Source organism: Parambassis ranga, chromosome 4 (genome assembly GCF_900634625.1).
Source record: "Parambassis ranga chromosome 4, fParRan2.1, whole genome shotgun sequence".
NCBI classification, from domain to species: Eukaryota; Metazoa; Chordata; class Actinopteri; family Ambassidae; genus Parambassis; species Parambassis ranga.
The window spans coordinates 22,736,998-22,753,844 of NC_041025.1; the positions used below are offsets into that span (position 1 = coordinate 22,736,998).

General features: G+C 45.4%; 1 protein-coding gene across 1 annotated transcript in view; it reads left to right on the plus strand.

Moving 5' to 3' along the window:
• gmds (GDP-mannose 4,6-dehydratase) overlaps window positions 1-16,847 on the plus strand; it is a 142,809-nt gene that overhangs the window by 38,131 nt on the left and 87,831 nt on the right. The window contains exons 5-7 of the mRNA XM_028403763.1: window positions 5,339-5,531; window positions 6,564-6,668; window positions 16,343-16,470. Coding sequence (XP_028259564.1) covers window positions 5,339-5,531; window positions 6,564-6,668; window positions 16,343-16,470 — 426 coding nt within the window. The remainder of the gene's footprint in view (window positions 1-5,338; window positions 5,532-6,563; window positions 6,669-16,342; window positions 16,471-16,847) is intronic.

The following is a 16,847-nucleotide window of genomic DNA, read 5'->3' on the forward strand; positions in this document are numbered from 1 at the left end:
GACTTTCTCCATTGTGAACGGGGCCTTATTGTAAACTGCGGATTTCCTTCAGGTGTGCACTAAATGAAAGCTCGTACTCGTACTGTTTCCGCCTGTCACCTGTGTCTATATTTAGCCTCCGAGTGTCACCTCATCATCATGAAGAATTTTGTCAGAACAGAATTCTTGGTATGAGGCAGGTGTCTGACTGTCTGTGTTGTATATTGTGTCATTGGAGGGTTGCCGACATGCTTATAATGTTTGGAAGCAGTGATGGACGTTCACGTCAAGCTGTCATACCTGTAGTCTTACCTGGTGTAACGCCGGCGGGGGAGCGATGTTGTTATTGTGAGCCTTTTTAAGAACACTCAGTTCCCAGACAGATGAAAGCAGAAGCATGAAACCAGCTCGATGATGCAGCGCTGTAACCCCACGCCTCCATCACTGAGCACATCTCTCATTCTCCCAATTGTTTTTGAATTGCATTGTGTCTGTCTGCTTCCATGGGAAAGGCAGTTTGGCACAGCGTGGGGGGAAATAGCACTTGTGTTTTTCTAGCAGGTGTGTGCGCACAGACAAGCTTGGGTGACACAATTCCAACAAGACAGAACTGGAGCAGAGTGCAGAGATTCCCCCTCAACTTTCATCACAACAACAACACATGGAGATGGAAATACAACTGTGTTTGGAGAGTGGGCTGTTAGCGTGGGCCCGAATACAGCAACAGTAGCTTAGGCTACAGCGGAAAACTCAAAACAGATTTCTCTAAAATTGTCTCCAGAATATTAGTGTGAATATATTTTGATAGTTTTTTAGAAGCTGATTTGTGGTGCCGGGGATCGCGTTTATCTGTGGCCCGGCTATAAAGGCTGCCAGAAGTATGCAGAGGTGGTTGGAGGCTGTCAGACTTTACACGTCTTGCTCACTTTGTGAATCCCCACTTTTGTTTTTGTACTTTCACGTCATTTTCTTGATTTTCACGGTGTCGAGTCCTCTTTCGACGTGCACTACAATCCAACTGCCACAAGGGGGCGATAGATTCCCCACTGACCATGGGCATCTTAAAAAATTGACCCCACTTTTTGGTGAGGACGGGCTGAAAAAAAATTAAAGCTCATACAATGTTCTTCTGAAGAAACATGGTGGTAGATTAAAGGGACAGTTCACCCGATAATCATTGTTTTCTGTAAGTCGTATTTTTATACATCGTGATTGTTTTGGTGTGAGTTGTAGAATTATGGTAACATCATCAGTAGACGTTTCTTCTTCTGTTCAGTATGATGGAACCAAACAGCCCCACATTGGACTCTCAATCTTAGTCCTTCTTGTTTGACTAAGGCCACATTTATAATGCTGCATGACCCACTAGACAGCACCTCCTAATACGTTATCAAAGACTAAGAACTGACCCTGTAGGCGTCTGTGATGTGAAAAGGTCTTTGGGTCTCTTTTGGCTTCACACTGATGAGTGTAGCTGAGTTGATGAAAACAAAGCAATTGATCTGTCTGGCAGTGCGTGGGTTGCCAGGTTGGATCTGAAGCTCTCTCTCTTCTCCTGGAGGGAATGCAGCCTGTTTGTCTTTGCTCTGTTAACACACGACTGCTCTAATTTCAGTTGGCCTGTAATGTGATGAGTAACGGTGTAATTGACTGTGGTTTTCTCCGCAGAACCACCACCCATGCTTAGATACACACACACACAGATACACACTTTCTCTCCGTTTCTATTTTTCATCTCTTCCATACCTGCCTCTCCTCCTCTCACACGTCTTCTCCACCTCCAGGGCGTCTCGGTGATTTCTGTATTTGGGTGCTTGCGGTTTGCAGGAATGTGTGTGAGTTTCAGTGTTTGAGAAAGTGACACTCATACAGTAGATGTTCCGTCCAGCTGCTTTCATTAAATTCTCCTGTAATTTTCTGTGGAATGTCTGGTATGAAGACACTTTACCACAGAGGCTAATAATCTGCTGTATCAGTGGTGATGTGTCTGATCACAGTTAAATTAAAGGAAAAGTTAGATATTTAGGGCCCGAGCACCGAACAGTGCGAGTGCCCTATTGAAACCCTAGGGATTATAATTTTTTTTTCCCGACTCAATGATCGCATTTTTGGGGGCCTTAACATGCCCCAAAACTCACCAAACTTGGTAGAAAAATTTGCTGTCTTTTGAAACGCACATGGGAAAGTGGCTCTATAGCGCCCCCTAACGCGTAGCCCCTCTGGCCAGTTTGCTACAGAATCATGAAATTTGGCACACATATGTATCACCCCAAGATGCACAAACCCCCCCCCCCCCCAAACCCAACAGGAAGTCCGCCATTTTGAATTTTGTGGTCATGTCTGACCCTCCTACAAAACTTTTCACGCCTCGCATATTTCATCCAATCGAGCTGAAATTCACTGTGTCCACTCAGGTCACCATAGGGAATAGACGCATTCCAAAACTCTTTCAAAAGTGTTATGGCGTGGCCGGGGCGTGGCCTCAAAGTTGACCATTCGCCATTACAAAGAAACTCGCTCTATTTTCTGCAGTACTACCCATATACTTCATGCAATGTGGACACAATCTTACAGTACTGCTATGGACCCGAGTCTGAACAGATATATATGCTAATAGGATGATACGGTCATAGCGCCACCTACTGGCAACAGGAACTTTCTCTCGTAAACATGTGTTTGTTGTACGTGTCTGGAAATGAGAGGAGACAGCGATGGCCCTGTGGATCGCAAGGTGTGCGAGGGCCCGCGATGCTGCTTGCAGCTTTAATTAAGAAACACTGCAATTTAAACTTTTATTTTTAAGGATTTATTTTTGAGCATTTGATTTTAGGGTGAACTGTCCCTTTAGGTGACAACAATGAATGTAGGGAGTGTATATCTATACTCTTCTACCCTTGTGTAGTCACACTGCTGAAGGCCTGCATAATATCCACTGTGTAAGGCCATGCAGGTATTCAGAGGGAGGCCACGGCTGAATAAATGTAACTCGTATTTATACATCTGTAAAGACACACACCGACACTCTGGTATACGTGAGTGCACACACACATATGGAGTCACATTCCCCAGTCTCAAGCATGCATTTCAACCGGCCTTGTGTGAGTAGGAAAGAAATGAAACCGCCAAACGCGGCACGTATATCCTGTACGTTTTTTTGGGGTTGGGATATTTGCTTCGGCGGCAGACCCCCAATGCTGACAGAGCCTGGCTGACTTCCCAGAGCAGAACAATATCTGCCAGGTCGACTGAGGGGCCCAGGAGCCCCCCAGACACACACACACACTCACACACGGTGGTGTACACAAACGTCTGGCCTTTAAACCGTCAGCGCTCAGGCCCTGCCTTACATAATGACAGAGAATGGAGGCATTAAGGCAATTTGTTTGATTTAAGTTGTCAAGGCGTCCTGGACCCTGCCCCTCTCAGCTGGTTTTGATACCCTGTGTGTGTGTGTCTGTGTGTGTCGTAGACCTTGTCGGTGGAGGGAAAACAAGAGAAAAGGCCTCACACACATGCAGACGGCAGCAGAGGGGGTCTCGGTGAGGAGTGGAGCAGCGTGGAATGTCGTTTATGACATCCATGGAGAGTGAGCAGCTCTGCTGTTAGATCAGTGAGCAGAGTTAGATTGACTGAGTAGAAGAAGAAGAATGAGAAGGTAATGGGGGAGTGAAGGAGGAAAATCTGTACCGCAGGTGGACCAGAACAAACTGGTCTGAAGAGAAACTTGACTTTGTGTGTGTAAGAGACTTTGTTCCTTTAAGTGGCCATGAATTTAGCCTTTGTCTGATTCATTGGGAGCCACTAGAACTACTTTACATGCATGCTGTGTTGTCTGTTTAAATACTGCTGATCCCTGGTGATCCATAAAGTATCTATCTACCTACAAACCTTTTAAAAAAGATGCCGAAGCACAATCTAATCAATAGGAATAACATTTCAATTTCACTCCATCTCCACCTATAAGTCTGAGTACTTGAGAAAGTTGTTGTTTATTTCCTTCCTGCTGTTTTTGGTAATATCCCTGCAATGAGCAGGATTGTAATGCAATAAAACAGTGTTTATTTTTTCCTTTCTGTCGCACACAGTCACACTTTATTAACTGCAGGCTAATTATGTCCTAAGGTCTAAGAAGCCTTTAGTTCAGTTACAGCTGTCGGGATATATTTATTTCTCTGTTTACTGAAGGGAAAATATTTTATGACAACTTTGACAAATCATTTCTCAGACTCCATATGAACTGTACGACTGCTTTTTGAGTTCAACAACAGTCACTGTTAAACAACAGCCTGAGTCTGTGATGCTCATAATGTTCAGTGTCCTTTAAGTCTCAGTTCATCATATTTTGGGTTGTTTTTAATTACGTTAGATTGTACAGGTTGCCATTATTCTGCTCACTTTCAGTGTTTTCTGCTGTAGAAAAAATGCCATAATGTAACGTACAGTGTGTGTCTGTGTGTGAGTGCCCCTCACTTTCTCTTGTAAATGATGTAAATGTAAATGAAAATGCCAGAATGCAAAGTAAAAGCATGAGTGGAGCGTCACAGCTAATTACACTCTGCAGCTCAGTGTAATTGAACCTGATCAAACCTGCTCACTGTGTGTGTGTGTGTGTGAGTGGAATAGAGGCCCAGTGTTCTAGGGTCCCAGTTTTAAATAAGGGGTCTTTATCTGGCCGCGTGCACTGCTCTGGTGTGAAAGCACTAAAGGGCCGAAGCGTTTCCTCCACACAGACGTGGCTCATGCCGCTCGCTCCAGGTGTGGTGACCACTAACCAGCTCAGCTTTTAACCGTCACGCCTGATTTGGAGCCTGAGGCCGACCTGGCAGACACACACAAGCACACACAGTCCTCGTGAATTACACACATGTACACACACACACACACACACACACACACATTCATTTCTTTTTTAAACTTTAAATTCCCCCCAAGTGTTCATTAAGTTTCCTTCCCCCTCCTCTCTTGGCTCTCTGCTGAATTCTGGGAGTTGGAGTGTTAAGTTTGAGATATGAGCTCCCTGATTGGCTCTGATGGGCAACAGAAACAGCCCCACTCTCACCTTTTCCTTCCACCTCAGGATTTAGGTGACCTGTAACTGATGACAGTTATATGGTGCAATTCAAAAGGTGGCACTCTTAGCATGTTTAGGTTGTTATTGTTCCTACCTACTGTGCATTATTTTGCATCCATGCACTCTCTGATACTTCACATTTAACATCAATAACATCAATGAATGGTATAAATGTGCTGCAGTCAGGTGGCACAGCCCGGGCAAAAGGCAGAGATTCGTGTTTGTGGATCATTCAAACGGACAAACACACCAACAAATAGAAAAAAAATGTTTTCCTTCCCCCCTCAGATCTCCTTTGAATTGGCCGAGTACACCGCTAACGTGGACGGCGTGGGCACGCTGCGCCTCCTGGATGCCATAAAGACGTGCGGTCTGACCAACAGTGTAAAGTTCTACCAGGCCTCCACCAGTGAGCTGTACGGCAAAGTCCAGGAGATCCCTCAGAAGGAAACCACTCCCTTCTACCCCCGCTCACCTTATGGTAACACACACACGTAGCATGCTGTAGATCCACAAGAACACTCACACACACACACGTAGCATGCTGTAGATCCACAAGAACACTCACACACACACACGTAGCATGCTGTAGATCCTAACTTTTTTTTCTATCTTTGCACCATTTGTCAGACGCTCTCACGTGTCCTTGTAAGGGCATACGATCTCTGATTGCTTGATGTCTCTGCATCACTTTTTTCTGGAGTGTGTGTGTGTGTGTGAGAGAATGAGTAAATATGAGTGATGGGGGGGGGGTTCAGTCTGAGCTCTCCACACACCCCGAGGCCAAATGTCTGACTGCGGACTGGAGTGGCTCTCACTTTAACAAAGACACCTTTATATCCACAGCACTCAGCACTTAGTTTCAACACACACACACACAGGCTGTACACGTGTGTGTGTGATCAGGTTTCATGTTCTCTGTTGTCTAAATGCTCTCCTCGCTGACACTTTCCCCATCTGTCAGCACTCAATCTGAGGCTGCATGGGAGGCACATACCGTCCCGAGCTGAAGAAGAAGGGCTGCTCCTCTATTAATTAAGAGTTAAGAAGGAGGGAAAGGGGGTTCCATGGCGACCTCCCTTCACCTCCAGTGTACATCCTGACCTGTGGTTTAATCAATGGGCACCTCCCTTCATTTGCTGTGGTATTCCCCTCATCACAGGAGGAGGAGGAGGGGGAGGGAGGGGAGAACGTTTTGCACAAGCCTGCTTTTGGTCAATCAGCAGCAGTCTGCAGTTCACGCTCCTGACGTTGAAATATGATCTGTGGGAATACTGTGCTCAACTTTGACATGAAGTGTTTCTCTCTCTCTCTTTTTTTCTAGTGGAGTGTTTGAGTTGAATGAAAAGAATTTTCAGCAGCTCTCTCTCTGCTTAGACTAGTTTCTTTTTTAAAGGATTAAAATCATCATCAGAAGTTATCAATTGATATCTTTTATCCTTGCTGTTGAAATAAATTCTATGCATATATAATTTATGCTAAGATGTTTCTGTTTGGTTCTGCTTTCCTTTAGGAGCTGCTAAGCTCTACGCCTACTGGATCGTGGTGAATTTCCGGGAGGCCTACAACATGTTTGCTGTCAACGGGATCCTCTTTAACCACGAGAGCCCAAGGAGAGGTGAGCAAAAAGCACAATAGGCATTGATGGAGCTGAGAAATTGTTTAATTAGTAGGGCTGTAATCAACCAAAGAAAGTCTTAGTCGAGTGAAACCCTTAAGTTTTGACTAAAAATCGACTAATCGCACGGGGGGGTAAATAAAGGTAAATAAAGCTGCATTTGCATCACGTGCATCTGCGCAATATCACAGCTCTGGATTTCTGAAAAATATACCCTCATCTAGTGACATCAGCACAAAACCTGTTGAGGAATATTTACACAATTGTTTTTGTCATGTTATAATATTTACACCATCATGTCGCTCTGCACATGTCCTGTGCACAGAGCGACACTGAACACAGGAGCGCAGCTTCGCTGAATGACATCGTGTGGTCATCTGAAGCGAGCGGGTGCGCCTACAGTTATAAAACAATTTATTAGACTAAAACATTGAAATACGTCAATGTTCATGTGCTCAAAGTGGACGGGGCAGCCTAACACAGACAAGGCAGCTTTCCGTGTTTAGCTGATATAGTTGTAGCTGTGACAGACCGGCACTTTATTGATCCGCGAGGGGAAATTCAGGATGCAAACTTTTTTCCATAAAACGCTGCCACACTGCAGATGTCTCTGACATGATAGAGGAGGACTGATTTAAATGACACAGTCAAAACTACATAAATATTCAGCAAACCACCAGGCCGGTACTCTAATGTGTCGGGCTAAACAAGGGGGGTGTTCAAAGATCGACTGTTACCTGTGAAACGGGTGCTCTGAAAACGCCCCATTAGCACTTGGTACATTCCTCCTGATAAAATTAACCCTACAAAAACGTATCGACCAATAAATCGACCAGTTGACCGGGAGATTACAGGACTGGTAAAATTGTTTATTATGAGCAAATGGAGCTTTATTTAGAAAAGTACAAGGTTAGGTGGCAACCGGCGACGCCGAGGACCGACAGGAGCTGCAGAAGTCCCGTTAAGGAGCAGAAACAGTAATGGCCCTCTCTAGAGAAAGACTGTAGAATGACAGAACAGTCTTGCTCCTTAGTCCAACATTTTTTAATCCTTTGGTTATATATCTGCCAAGTTAACTTTCATTAGATGACCACAAGAGGGTTCTGATTTTTTTTTTTTTTTATTCAGTCATCCATCATCACTGGGTGTGTAAGAAAACTCACAAAGACCCATTACTCACAACAAAGCACTGTTAATGAATGAAGTACAAAAGCACACATTATTCTGAAATCAAATCTCACCCTGAAGCCGCAGCTCAACATCTCATCAAGCATTTCCTCTGAACGAGGTTCACTTATAACCTGGAGGAAGTTTTAACCCAGACGAGGCTGTAAGATAAACCCGAATTTGCTTAAATATCATAATTTAACTTGTCTCAGTGAACCAGTACGTTTCATAAAATACAGTATTAAAAGCTTCTAATGTGGTTTTAATTAGGTGGAACATTAATTCACTTTTTGCCAGTTAGGAGTAATTATCTCCTCATTCGCCAGTTTGTTTTTTGAAGCTACAATTACAAGGTGAAAACAGCCTGACATCATTTAGCCCGACTAACAGGCTGAACCCACAATAAAGCTGGAAAACAGACGGTAAACCATCGCTGCATTGTGTAAAGCTATTCAATTACATGCTCTATATAAAGTCATATTCATTCACCAGTGGAGCCAGGTTTCTCATAACCATTTGACACACACTCACACACACATGTTCTGACACATAGTGAGTGGGTTGTGGTCACATTTTTAATATGTACTCTGAGCCCCGAGGGTCGCAGGCGCTGGTTTAACCCGATTTACACGCCACCGCCACTCAAAATGAATACCACATGGCTGCAGCCCCAGCACTGTGCCCAGGTCAGCCGCTCAGGTGTTTATGATTTATCCCCTAATGAAGGCCCCGGCCACGACCTCGGCCAAGGTCGGGGGTCACCCAGTAAACCCTAATGGGTTACCACAGACAGATATGTGTGGGAACCGGTGTGGGTTACAAGCAAAGATGGGGTGGCCACCGCCGAGCGCTGAGTGGGGTAATAGTGGGAATAGTGTGTGACGCAGACAGTGGGAATAATGGTTCGACTGATGGATGAGTGGTGCAGAAACACTGTGTCCAGTGTAAATGAATGATTTCTCATTCCAGGCTTTTATTTTGAAGTGATGATGCTTTGACATTTTGTACACATCATGTAAAATCAGAGCTGTGTTCTGACCGCATTATGACCGTATAAGGGCAAACCGTGCCCTCCTACTGATGTCATGATGTCCGTCAGCTCTTTCTCATCTTCCTCTCTGACTCCATCTTCCCATCCTGCCACACACACACACACACACACACACTCCCTCTCCTTTCTTCACTCCATCCTTTCTCCACAGTCAGCATTTCTCCGGCAGTCCTCGGGGTTTATCCTGCCACTTCTATTCTCAAAATTACGGCTGTTGCTGCTCATAAAGCAGGAACGCTGCGCTGTGATGTGGCCAGATGTCCCACGGCTGCCTTGCACAACCCAGTGTGGCGCTTGTGTTGGCTGGACCGGCCCAGTGTTTACCCAAGCCCCCAGGGCCCACCGTGACCCTGCTGCTGCCACACCGAGGGGGCGTTTGGCCGTGCACTCACTCACTCACAGGAGGGAGGATTTTAAAACACCCTCCTAACCACAGCAGCAATGCATGTTACTGTACAGAGAGAATACTGATTCAGTGTTTTCACATTAAGTTGAGTTTACAACACTTCCTTTCCATCTCCTTCTTCTTTGTTCTGCTGATCTTCAACTTGTCCTTTTTTACCTTTATGATTAGGCAGTAGGTTGAACCATTCAGCATTAAGCTGTTTTTCAGGGCCACTCAGCAGTGCCCCACCAATAGCAGGTCAGTATTTCTCTTCCAAAAAGGCCCTGAATTGGCTCCTATGTGGAAATTCCACCAGCAGAAGCATACACAATGTGGGCCAAGCTAAGATCCCCCACTCCTGAGGTTATCTATCTAAACAAACTGCTTTACAGGAGTGTGATACTGAAACCTGTAAGAGAGGAAGCTAAAAACTCCAAACATCAGCAAACCGCCGGAAGAGTTAAAAGGAGTTTGTAATACTCAAGTGTTCATCCTGTGCAGATGATGATGATGGTCAGCTCTCTCTCTCTCTCTCTCTCTCTCTCTCTCTCTCGTGGTCATTGTTTTGAATAATTTCATTCTTACAACAGTCATCCACTTCTTTAATTAACAGTTCTGGAAAAGAAAGATAGAGAGAGTCCCTAAAATAACTCAAATAAAACTCATAGTGACCAGGCCATTTTTTGACTCATAAGATCTTAAAACATCTGACGGATCACCAGAGCCAGAGGCGTGTTCATGACTCTCAGTCACACCCTGAGCATCAGAATCCACTGAACACATGCGTACATTGTTCATTACCTGCATGCTGCCCCGCCTCATCTGTTACAAAACTTAATGAACGTCTGAATAATTAGTCACCAGGGCTTGGTGATGTCACTTTCACCAGACCCTGAAGCCACTATTACCCTCCCACACACACACACACACACAGGAGAAACTGTGATGTCATCACCTCAGGATGTTAGTAGATGTGTGTGTGAGAGAGAAATGCTGTTAATGTTTGCCTTCATGAGGGACTTTTCCTTATACCAACAACCTCAGAGTGAAAGTGGGACCTAACAGTAGCCAGTCATTACCAAGGCACCGTGTGGCGCGGTGTCTCACACAGGATGATCAGGCAGTTGCTGGGAAAGGCAGAAAAAAAGGGACTTTTACCCCAGCCTCTCTCAGACTTACTGTCCCTTCATTGCTCTGGATGACTTAATCTCAGCAGGAATGTGCTTCAGGTTATTCTTACGGCTCTTGTAAACACCTGACTGCTCCACCAACAAACAGTCGATCTTTTATTGTTCTGTGGCAAAAAGTCGGAATCAGGAAGGAAAAATAACCCGGTGCAAATCCGGCGTGAAGCAAAGCAAACAGAGGGCTGCATCTGCAGGCCGGTTCACACAGCAGCTCACTGCTTTCTGGTTAGCTTAGTCGTTAGCCATAACAAACACACTGACTCTGAAGAGCGGGATTAGCGTTAGCAGGGGTGCTAAATAGACTCCACATTGCTGTGACATATGAGACAGTGAAGCGCTCCGGTCTCTCGGAAAGAGTAATCATCAGCGAACCTGTTCAAATAACCAGCTCATATGTTTATTTGGTCATCACATTCAATAACATACAGCACCTGAAAGCACCCAAAAATCTAATTTTGACAGTAAAAGTTTAATTTAAAGTTATTAGCAGTGTGTTGGTGTAAGTCTGTGCAGTAAATCAGCACCGTAATGCGTTTTATGTGTGTGTGTACACAGTTGATCCGACTGACCAGCTCCAGTTGTAGGCTGGTTCCTGGGTTTATTTGGGGAAGTCCCATCCATCTCCCCTCCCTGAGAGCTCTGTGGTTCACGCTTGGCAGTATAGAATAATATACTGTTATGTTAGGAGAGAAGACCGGTTAACATTGGGGAAGTTAGAATAGCACTGCCAAAGTCAATGCTGCCCCACAACACACACACACGCACACACAGGCGCTCAGCGCTTGACATGCCTCCGCTTCATCTTTCTGCTTTCCTTGAGATTGAGCCCAAAAGGTCAGATCATATGATAGATTTGTAAGAGGATATGTTTTCCATTTATTGGAGAGGTTATTTTCAAAGGAAATCCTCAGATGGGAATGACTCGGTCAGCGATCGTCATGGGGATTTGGCAGTATCTTTTAAGACGGAAACCAGGACAGAGCTTTAGTTTCTTTGGGTGTTGATGAGAAAGAGCTTAGTGAGCGCAGCCCAAACATGAGCTGAACTACGGCCAGGTGAAAAGCAGAGTCTAAAGCCGATGACAGAGTCCTCGCCTCCCTTCATGCTTTACGCCGGCCACAAAGGTGCTTTCCTCAGTAGCATCAGACATGTCACGTGGTCAGTGAAGTTTCTACCCTCAATCATCTCCACTAACGCCCTCGCATATCAATGTTTGTTGTCCCCGATCACCATGGTAACCAAGAATCTTGTTGACTGAGTATTTTGAGTGGTGCAATAGCATCGTAAGTGGGAGGAGGACGCCTTGTCGCGTCTCTCAGCCTCCGGCAGAGCCCTGAAGGAGCAAACCTTCAAAAAAAAAAACGAATAACTCGATCCAGTCTGGCAAAGTTAGATGTTTCGTTTCGATACTAAACTTCATCGGTGTTGAGGTGGGACTAGCTGTGTGCCCTCCATCCACTCATTTTTTTTTTTAGTGACTTTCCTGGTTTTTGTCTTTTACTTCACAGCCCTCCAGCTCCGTTTCAAATCTCCTTGCATCATCTTTCTCTCTGCGCCCTCCCCGTCAGTTGAATCAGCCCAGAGAGAGGGCAGCAGTGTCTGTCAGGTGTGAATAGACACAATGTTGGCGAAGCTGAACACATGACCTATCTTGGATGTAACACAAGTATTCTCTCCTCGCTGAGGCTCCAGAGATCAGTCAGAATGTGAATTGTGCAATAACGGCGATGGCAGACACTGACAGGTCTTTGGTCTGGAGTGGAATTTGGCCAACCCCTGACCCGGGGAAGATTCCTCCTGCAGAATCACTCAGTGCTCCTGCAAGTCAGGTATTTTGTTCATAACTCAGAACACAGATAAAGACGATGATGATGGTGGTGAGATGAACTCGTTTGGATGCAAATAGGTGCCAAAGCTGACCTAAATCCTTAAACGTGTGGGAGTGCAGATGGAAATTAAGGGTTGCATTTTTCACTTTAAATCTACCACAAAGCCTTTCACTCCCTCGGGCCATTTCTCAAAGACAGAGTGGGATTATGGGATTTGCAGTTCTGGTTGAATTCCAAAACAGGTGTGTAAACCCTCTATTGAGGTAAGCGAGGAGTTTCCATGACAACCCTGTGCCAATCAAAATCATGTTTTGGCTATTTTACCCCAAAACGCAGCCAGTTCAGACAAGCCGACGGGACTCGGCTGTCAAGTATCTGGAAAATAGTTGGCATGAGTCTTTGTTTTCAAGAAAAGTAAGTGATCCACAGTCCTATTTTTAGAATGCGGTTCATTTAAACAGTCTGGGTTACTGAGCCATTCCTCTGTTTTATTAAAAAAAAGGGGGAGAGCTTGGTAACATCCTGAGAGTCACCTTGGAACAGATTTTTTTTTTTTATGTGGTGATGAAAAACATATGCCAGCTCTAAAGCTGAAGGAGCAGCCACGGCTTAGGAAGGAAGTAGATGTTCTACCTGTGCAAATGTAGCATTAAAGATCAACTTGATAAATGTTTGACAGGATTTGACGCAGATTTTCAGTTTTTCCAGAGCTAATGTACCATTCAGCTGAGCCGCGGCCACGCATTATGTCTTCAGAATAAATGTTACAAATCGCACTGCGGTTGAATCTCAATCAGTAAATGCACATAAATACACTGGCAGACGCAATATAAATGAGTGTGAGTCAGAGAGCTTGAGGTCTGGGTGTGTTAGGTCTACGCCGTCACACAGTTTGAGACTTCATAAGTCACCTTTCTTTAGCAGCACCGCGTTAACAACAGAATCTGTTGAGTAACCGGGGCGGCTCGAGCCAAAGTACACCCCCTTCGCCCCGCCCCGCCACCCCCCAGACCAAAGCCCCCAGCTGACAGCTCCTGTCCCCATCCTGTCTGGGCCCACATGGCCTGGCTCTGGATGGGAGACATCTCCATACATTTCTCCTCCTCCTCCTCCTCCTTTTCCTCCCCACACTTCAGCCCAGCTGTGCCAACGAAGCCTGAGTGTTACGTTTTTCCTGTTGCTTCTCTTGCCAAAAAATGAAAAGGAATGATGGAAAAAAAAGAAAAGAAACGCTTAAGTGAGAATGAGAAAGAGAGAAAGAGAGGAGAGAGGGAGAGAGAGGGAGAAAGGGAGAGAGAGAGTGAGGGAGAGAGTGTCAGTTTCTGGCATGGGTTTTGCTGTCTGCTCAGTTTTCACGGCCCGTGGTTTTATTAGACTTTCCGCCGGGCCGCGGGCAAGGTTAAACGGCCACCACTGCCCCATTTGGGCTCAGAACCTCAGAACCTGTTAGCCCCCCCTCATCCCATCCCACCAGCTCCCCTTTGCCCACCTCCCACCTCCCCCCTCCTCCTCCCCCTCCTCCTCCTGGCTGTCCTGCAGTGCTGCTGCCAGTAAAGGAAACACATTAACACCCGGGCCAGTAACAGAGCAGGCTTTGTCCACGGACAGGCAGGCCGGTCCATTAGGCCCACACTCCGGTCTACGCTGTACCAATTAGAGCAGGCAGGGAGCAGGGCCACTCCAAACAGAGGTGTGAGCTTTACAAGGAGACTACAGGTGTGCTCAGGGGGAAATAATGGACTTTATTACTGATTGGGGTTCTGTGCTTCACTGTATCCCTCTGCCACATTTATATGAGCCAACCCGGCTCTGCAGAGTTTTGACAACCTGTGTTTAACCTGCAAACTCCAGTTTCCCTTGGACGCTGGATCAAATCAGACCCCTGCCTTCTAATTTACTGCAGTTACCCACACGGTCTGTAGTTACACTCACTGCCGTGTCTCCATCAGGTCCTGAAACCTGCTGCTAATGAAAATGTAATTATCATGTAATCTTTGTATGTTTTTACTGCTTATTCAGTTAGAAATGATGGAAAATGCTCATCATGAGTTCCCAGAAATCAAAGTGGCATTTTCAGACTGTATGAGTTGCAAACCTGAAGATACTGACCGGAAAAAAAAAAATCACTAAAACAAAAAAAATTAAGAAGTTAAAAATGAATTTTTCTCTTTATACTTAATCAAGCTAAATTTAAAATACAAAGGTTTCTCATCTGCAACAAGCTTTCATGCTACAAAACTCTATAAATGTTCATTCATGCATTGGCAGAAAGGCCCAGATCTTTAGAGAGTCTGTGAAAGTGAGTGCATTTCGTCCAAAAGTTCAGCATCATGTTATAGCATGACTGTGTGCTGGCTTTCCCACACCTAGTGACGGGAAAAGAGCCTGTCTATCTGACATGGATGAGAGCAAAGCTGACAGTCACGTATGTGTCAGATGAATAATTGTTGCAGCAGCAGCAGCAGCGGTGGTGGTGGTATCTGCCAGGTTAGAGCACGGCCCCGAGGCCTGATGAGAGGATCACGCAAAGACAGGACTGGACTGACATCAGAGGGGGTTTCCAGAGACCTTTTATCTACGCTTTGTGGACATGCGCTATTTTCAAATATGTGTCAAAACCCCAAAAAAATAAAAAATGTTTAATAATTGTAGTTTGATCCAGAGAATGGACAGAGGCCTCATTTTATAAACTCCAGGTCAACATGGCCGCAGAGCAGCGCTGACATGGGGGCCATGTGACCCACTACCAACACACAACATGCTGTATTTTCTTAAATAAGCGTGTCTAACCTTCCCTGTTCTGTTTCTGCTCAGCCTGCCCAGGGCTGTCGCTTTCCTATGAAATAATTACTACAAATTTGGTGCATTCGCATGATTGGGTTCATGGGATTTTCCTGTGTCTAAATGGAGGCTCTGCTCCATGTCAGGGGAACAGTGATACAGTGTGGAGACAGAGCTCTGCTATTATGGCCTGGATGGGCGCAGAGCTAAAAGGCAACATTCATCTTTAGCCTGATGAGTTTCAAAAGCAGCATGTAGGAGCTCTTAAGGGTTCTCAAAGAGGTTCATGCAAGGTTGTGGGAGATTTATGCACAGCACAGATGTTGTATTAACTAAAAATAGTCAACACTTTGATGCAAGCTTCAAGCTTTCCTTTGAAATTTCAACATGCATCCCCACGCATCTTCCATTTTTTTTCCCTTTGAACATTAGACAGAAGAGACTAGCCAGAGTCAGGCTCTAATAAGCCGTTTCAACAAAGACGGTGGGATTATTGGACGTGACACCCTGATATTTAGTGTTGATTTCCATCAGTATAATGCAGTATTTGGGTTGGAGGGCCGGACCACTTATTCACAGCATCTTTTCCCTCACAGCATGAGTCGAGAACACGACACCAGCCCACAGTGTCCCGCCAAAACCCCCAAAAGCATCTCGAGCCCTTCTAGCCGCACAGAAATAGTCATTAGAGGCTCATTTGTTTTCCCGCAGATAATATCGCCACGTGTGTCGACTCAGCTGAGTAGCACCGCTGGGCTATCTGGCAGATGAACCGCCTGTCGATGTGGTGATGCTGGACTGGACGCTGAGCCCGGCAGAGCCAGGGTGGTCCTGTTTGGTTGTCATTTTTCTGTGGAACTCCCTACTGCTTTTTTTTTTGTCAGTGTCGATAGACTGATGCTCTGAGATTTGTCTTGGATTCCAGCCCAGGTTTGACACTGCAACAGTGAATTAGAGGAAAATGGGAGAGAATTCTGAAAGGCGCAGTGATGTGAGGTGGTAACGAATTCATTTGACTCCGGGTTGAGTTTTTATTTGAGTTTTTTGCTTTGGCTAAAGAGGGCTTGGAAGAATAGTGGAGGTTTGGAAAGCTGTCAGTGTGTGTGTGTGTCTCTAAAGTCAATCTTTGACAAAAAAGACTTGATTTCACTTATCTGCTCTTCTCCATTTGTATGTATTGGATCAAACCGAATCTCTGTAACATTTATATTTTGTGTAAACTGTAATTGAATTCATAAAATGCCAAAAAAGCATTTTTCATGTGTGTGTTTTAGGTTCAAACTTTGTGACGCGTAAGATCAGCCGCTCTGTGGCAAAGATTCACCTGGGCCAACTGGAGAGCTTCAGTCTGGGCAACCTGGACTCCAAAAGGGACTGGGGCCACGCCAAAGACTATGTAGAGGTAAAACACACACACAGACACACGTGACGAGCGAAAGACACAAAACTCATACACACATGCAACTGTGCGTGCACCGCCTCAGAGTTGAACAGGGTTCAGATATGCACATAGCATTTACAGGGCATGTTTTCCCAGATCATTTGAGGCTGCAATATGTGATCTGCATGAAGCCTCCTGTGATTTTCTGCCAAAAGAGAAACGGAGATAGAGAAAGAGAGGGGCAGCTAAAAGGGAGAGGGAGAGGGCCACATGCTGCGAGGCCACAGACTGCACTTTGGTTTCCCACAACTCAACCATGTCCCAGATCCCTCCAGGCCCCCATCGCCATTCCCTGAACGCCAGCAGAAGAAAGAAAGAAAGATATTAAGGGAACACCG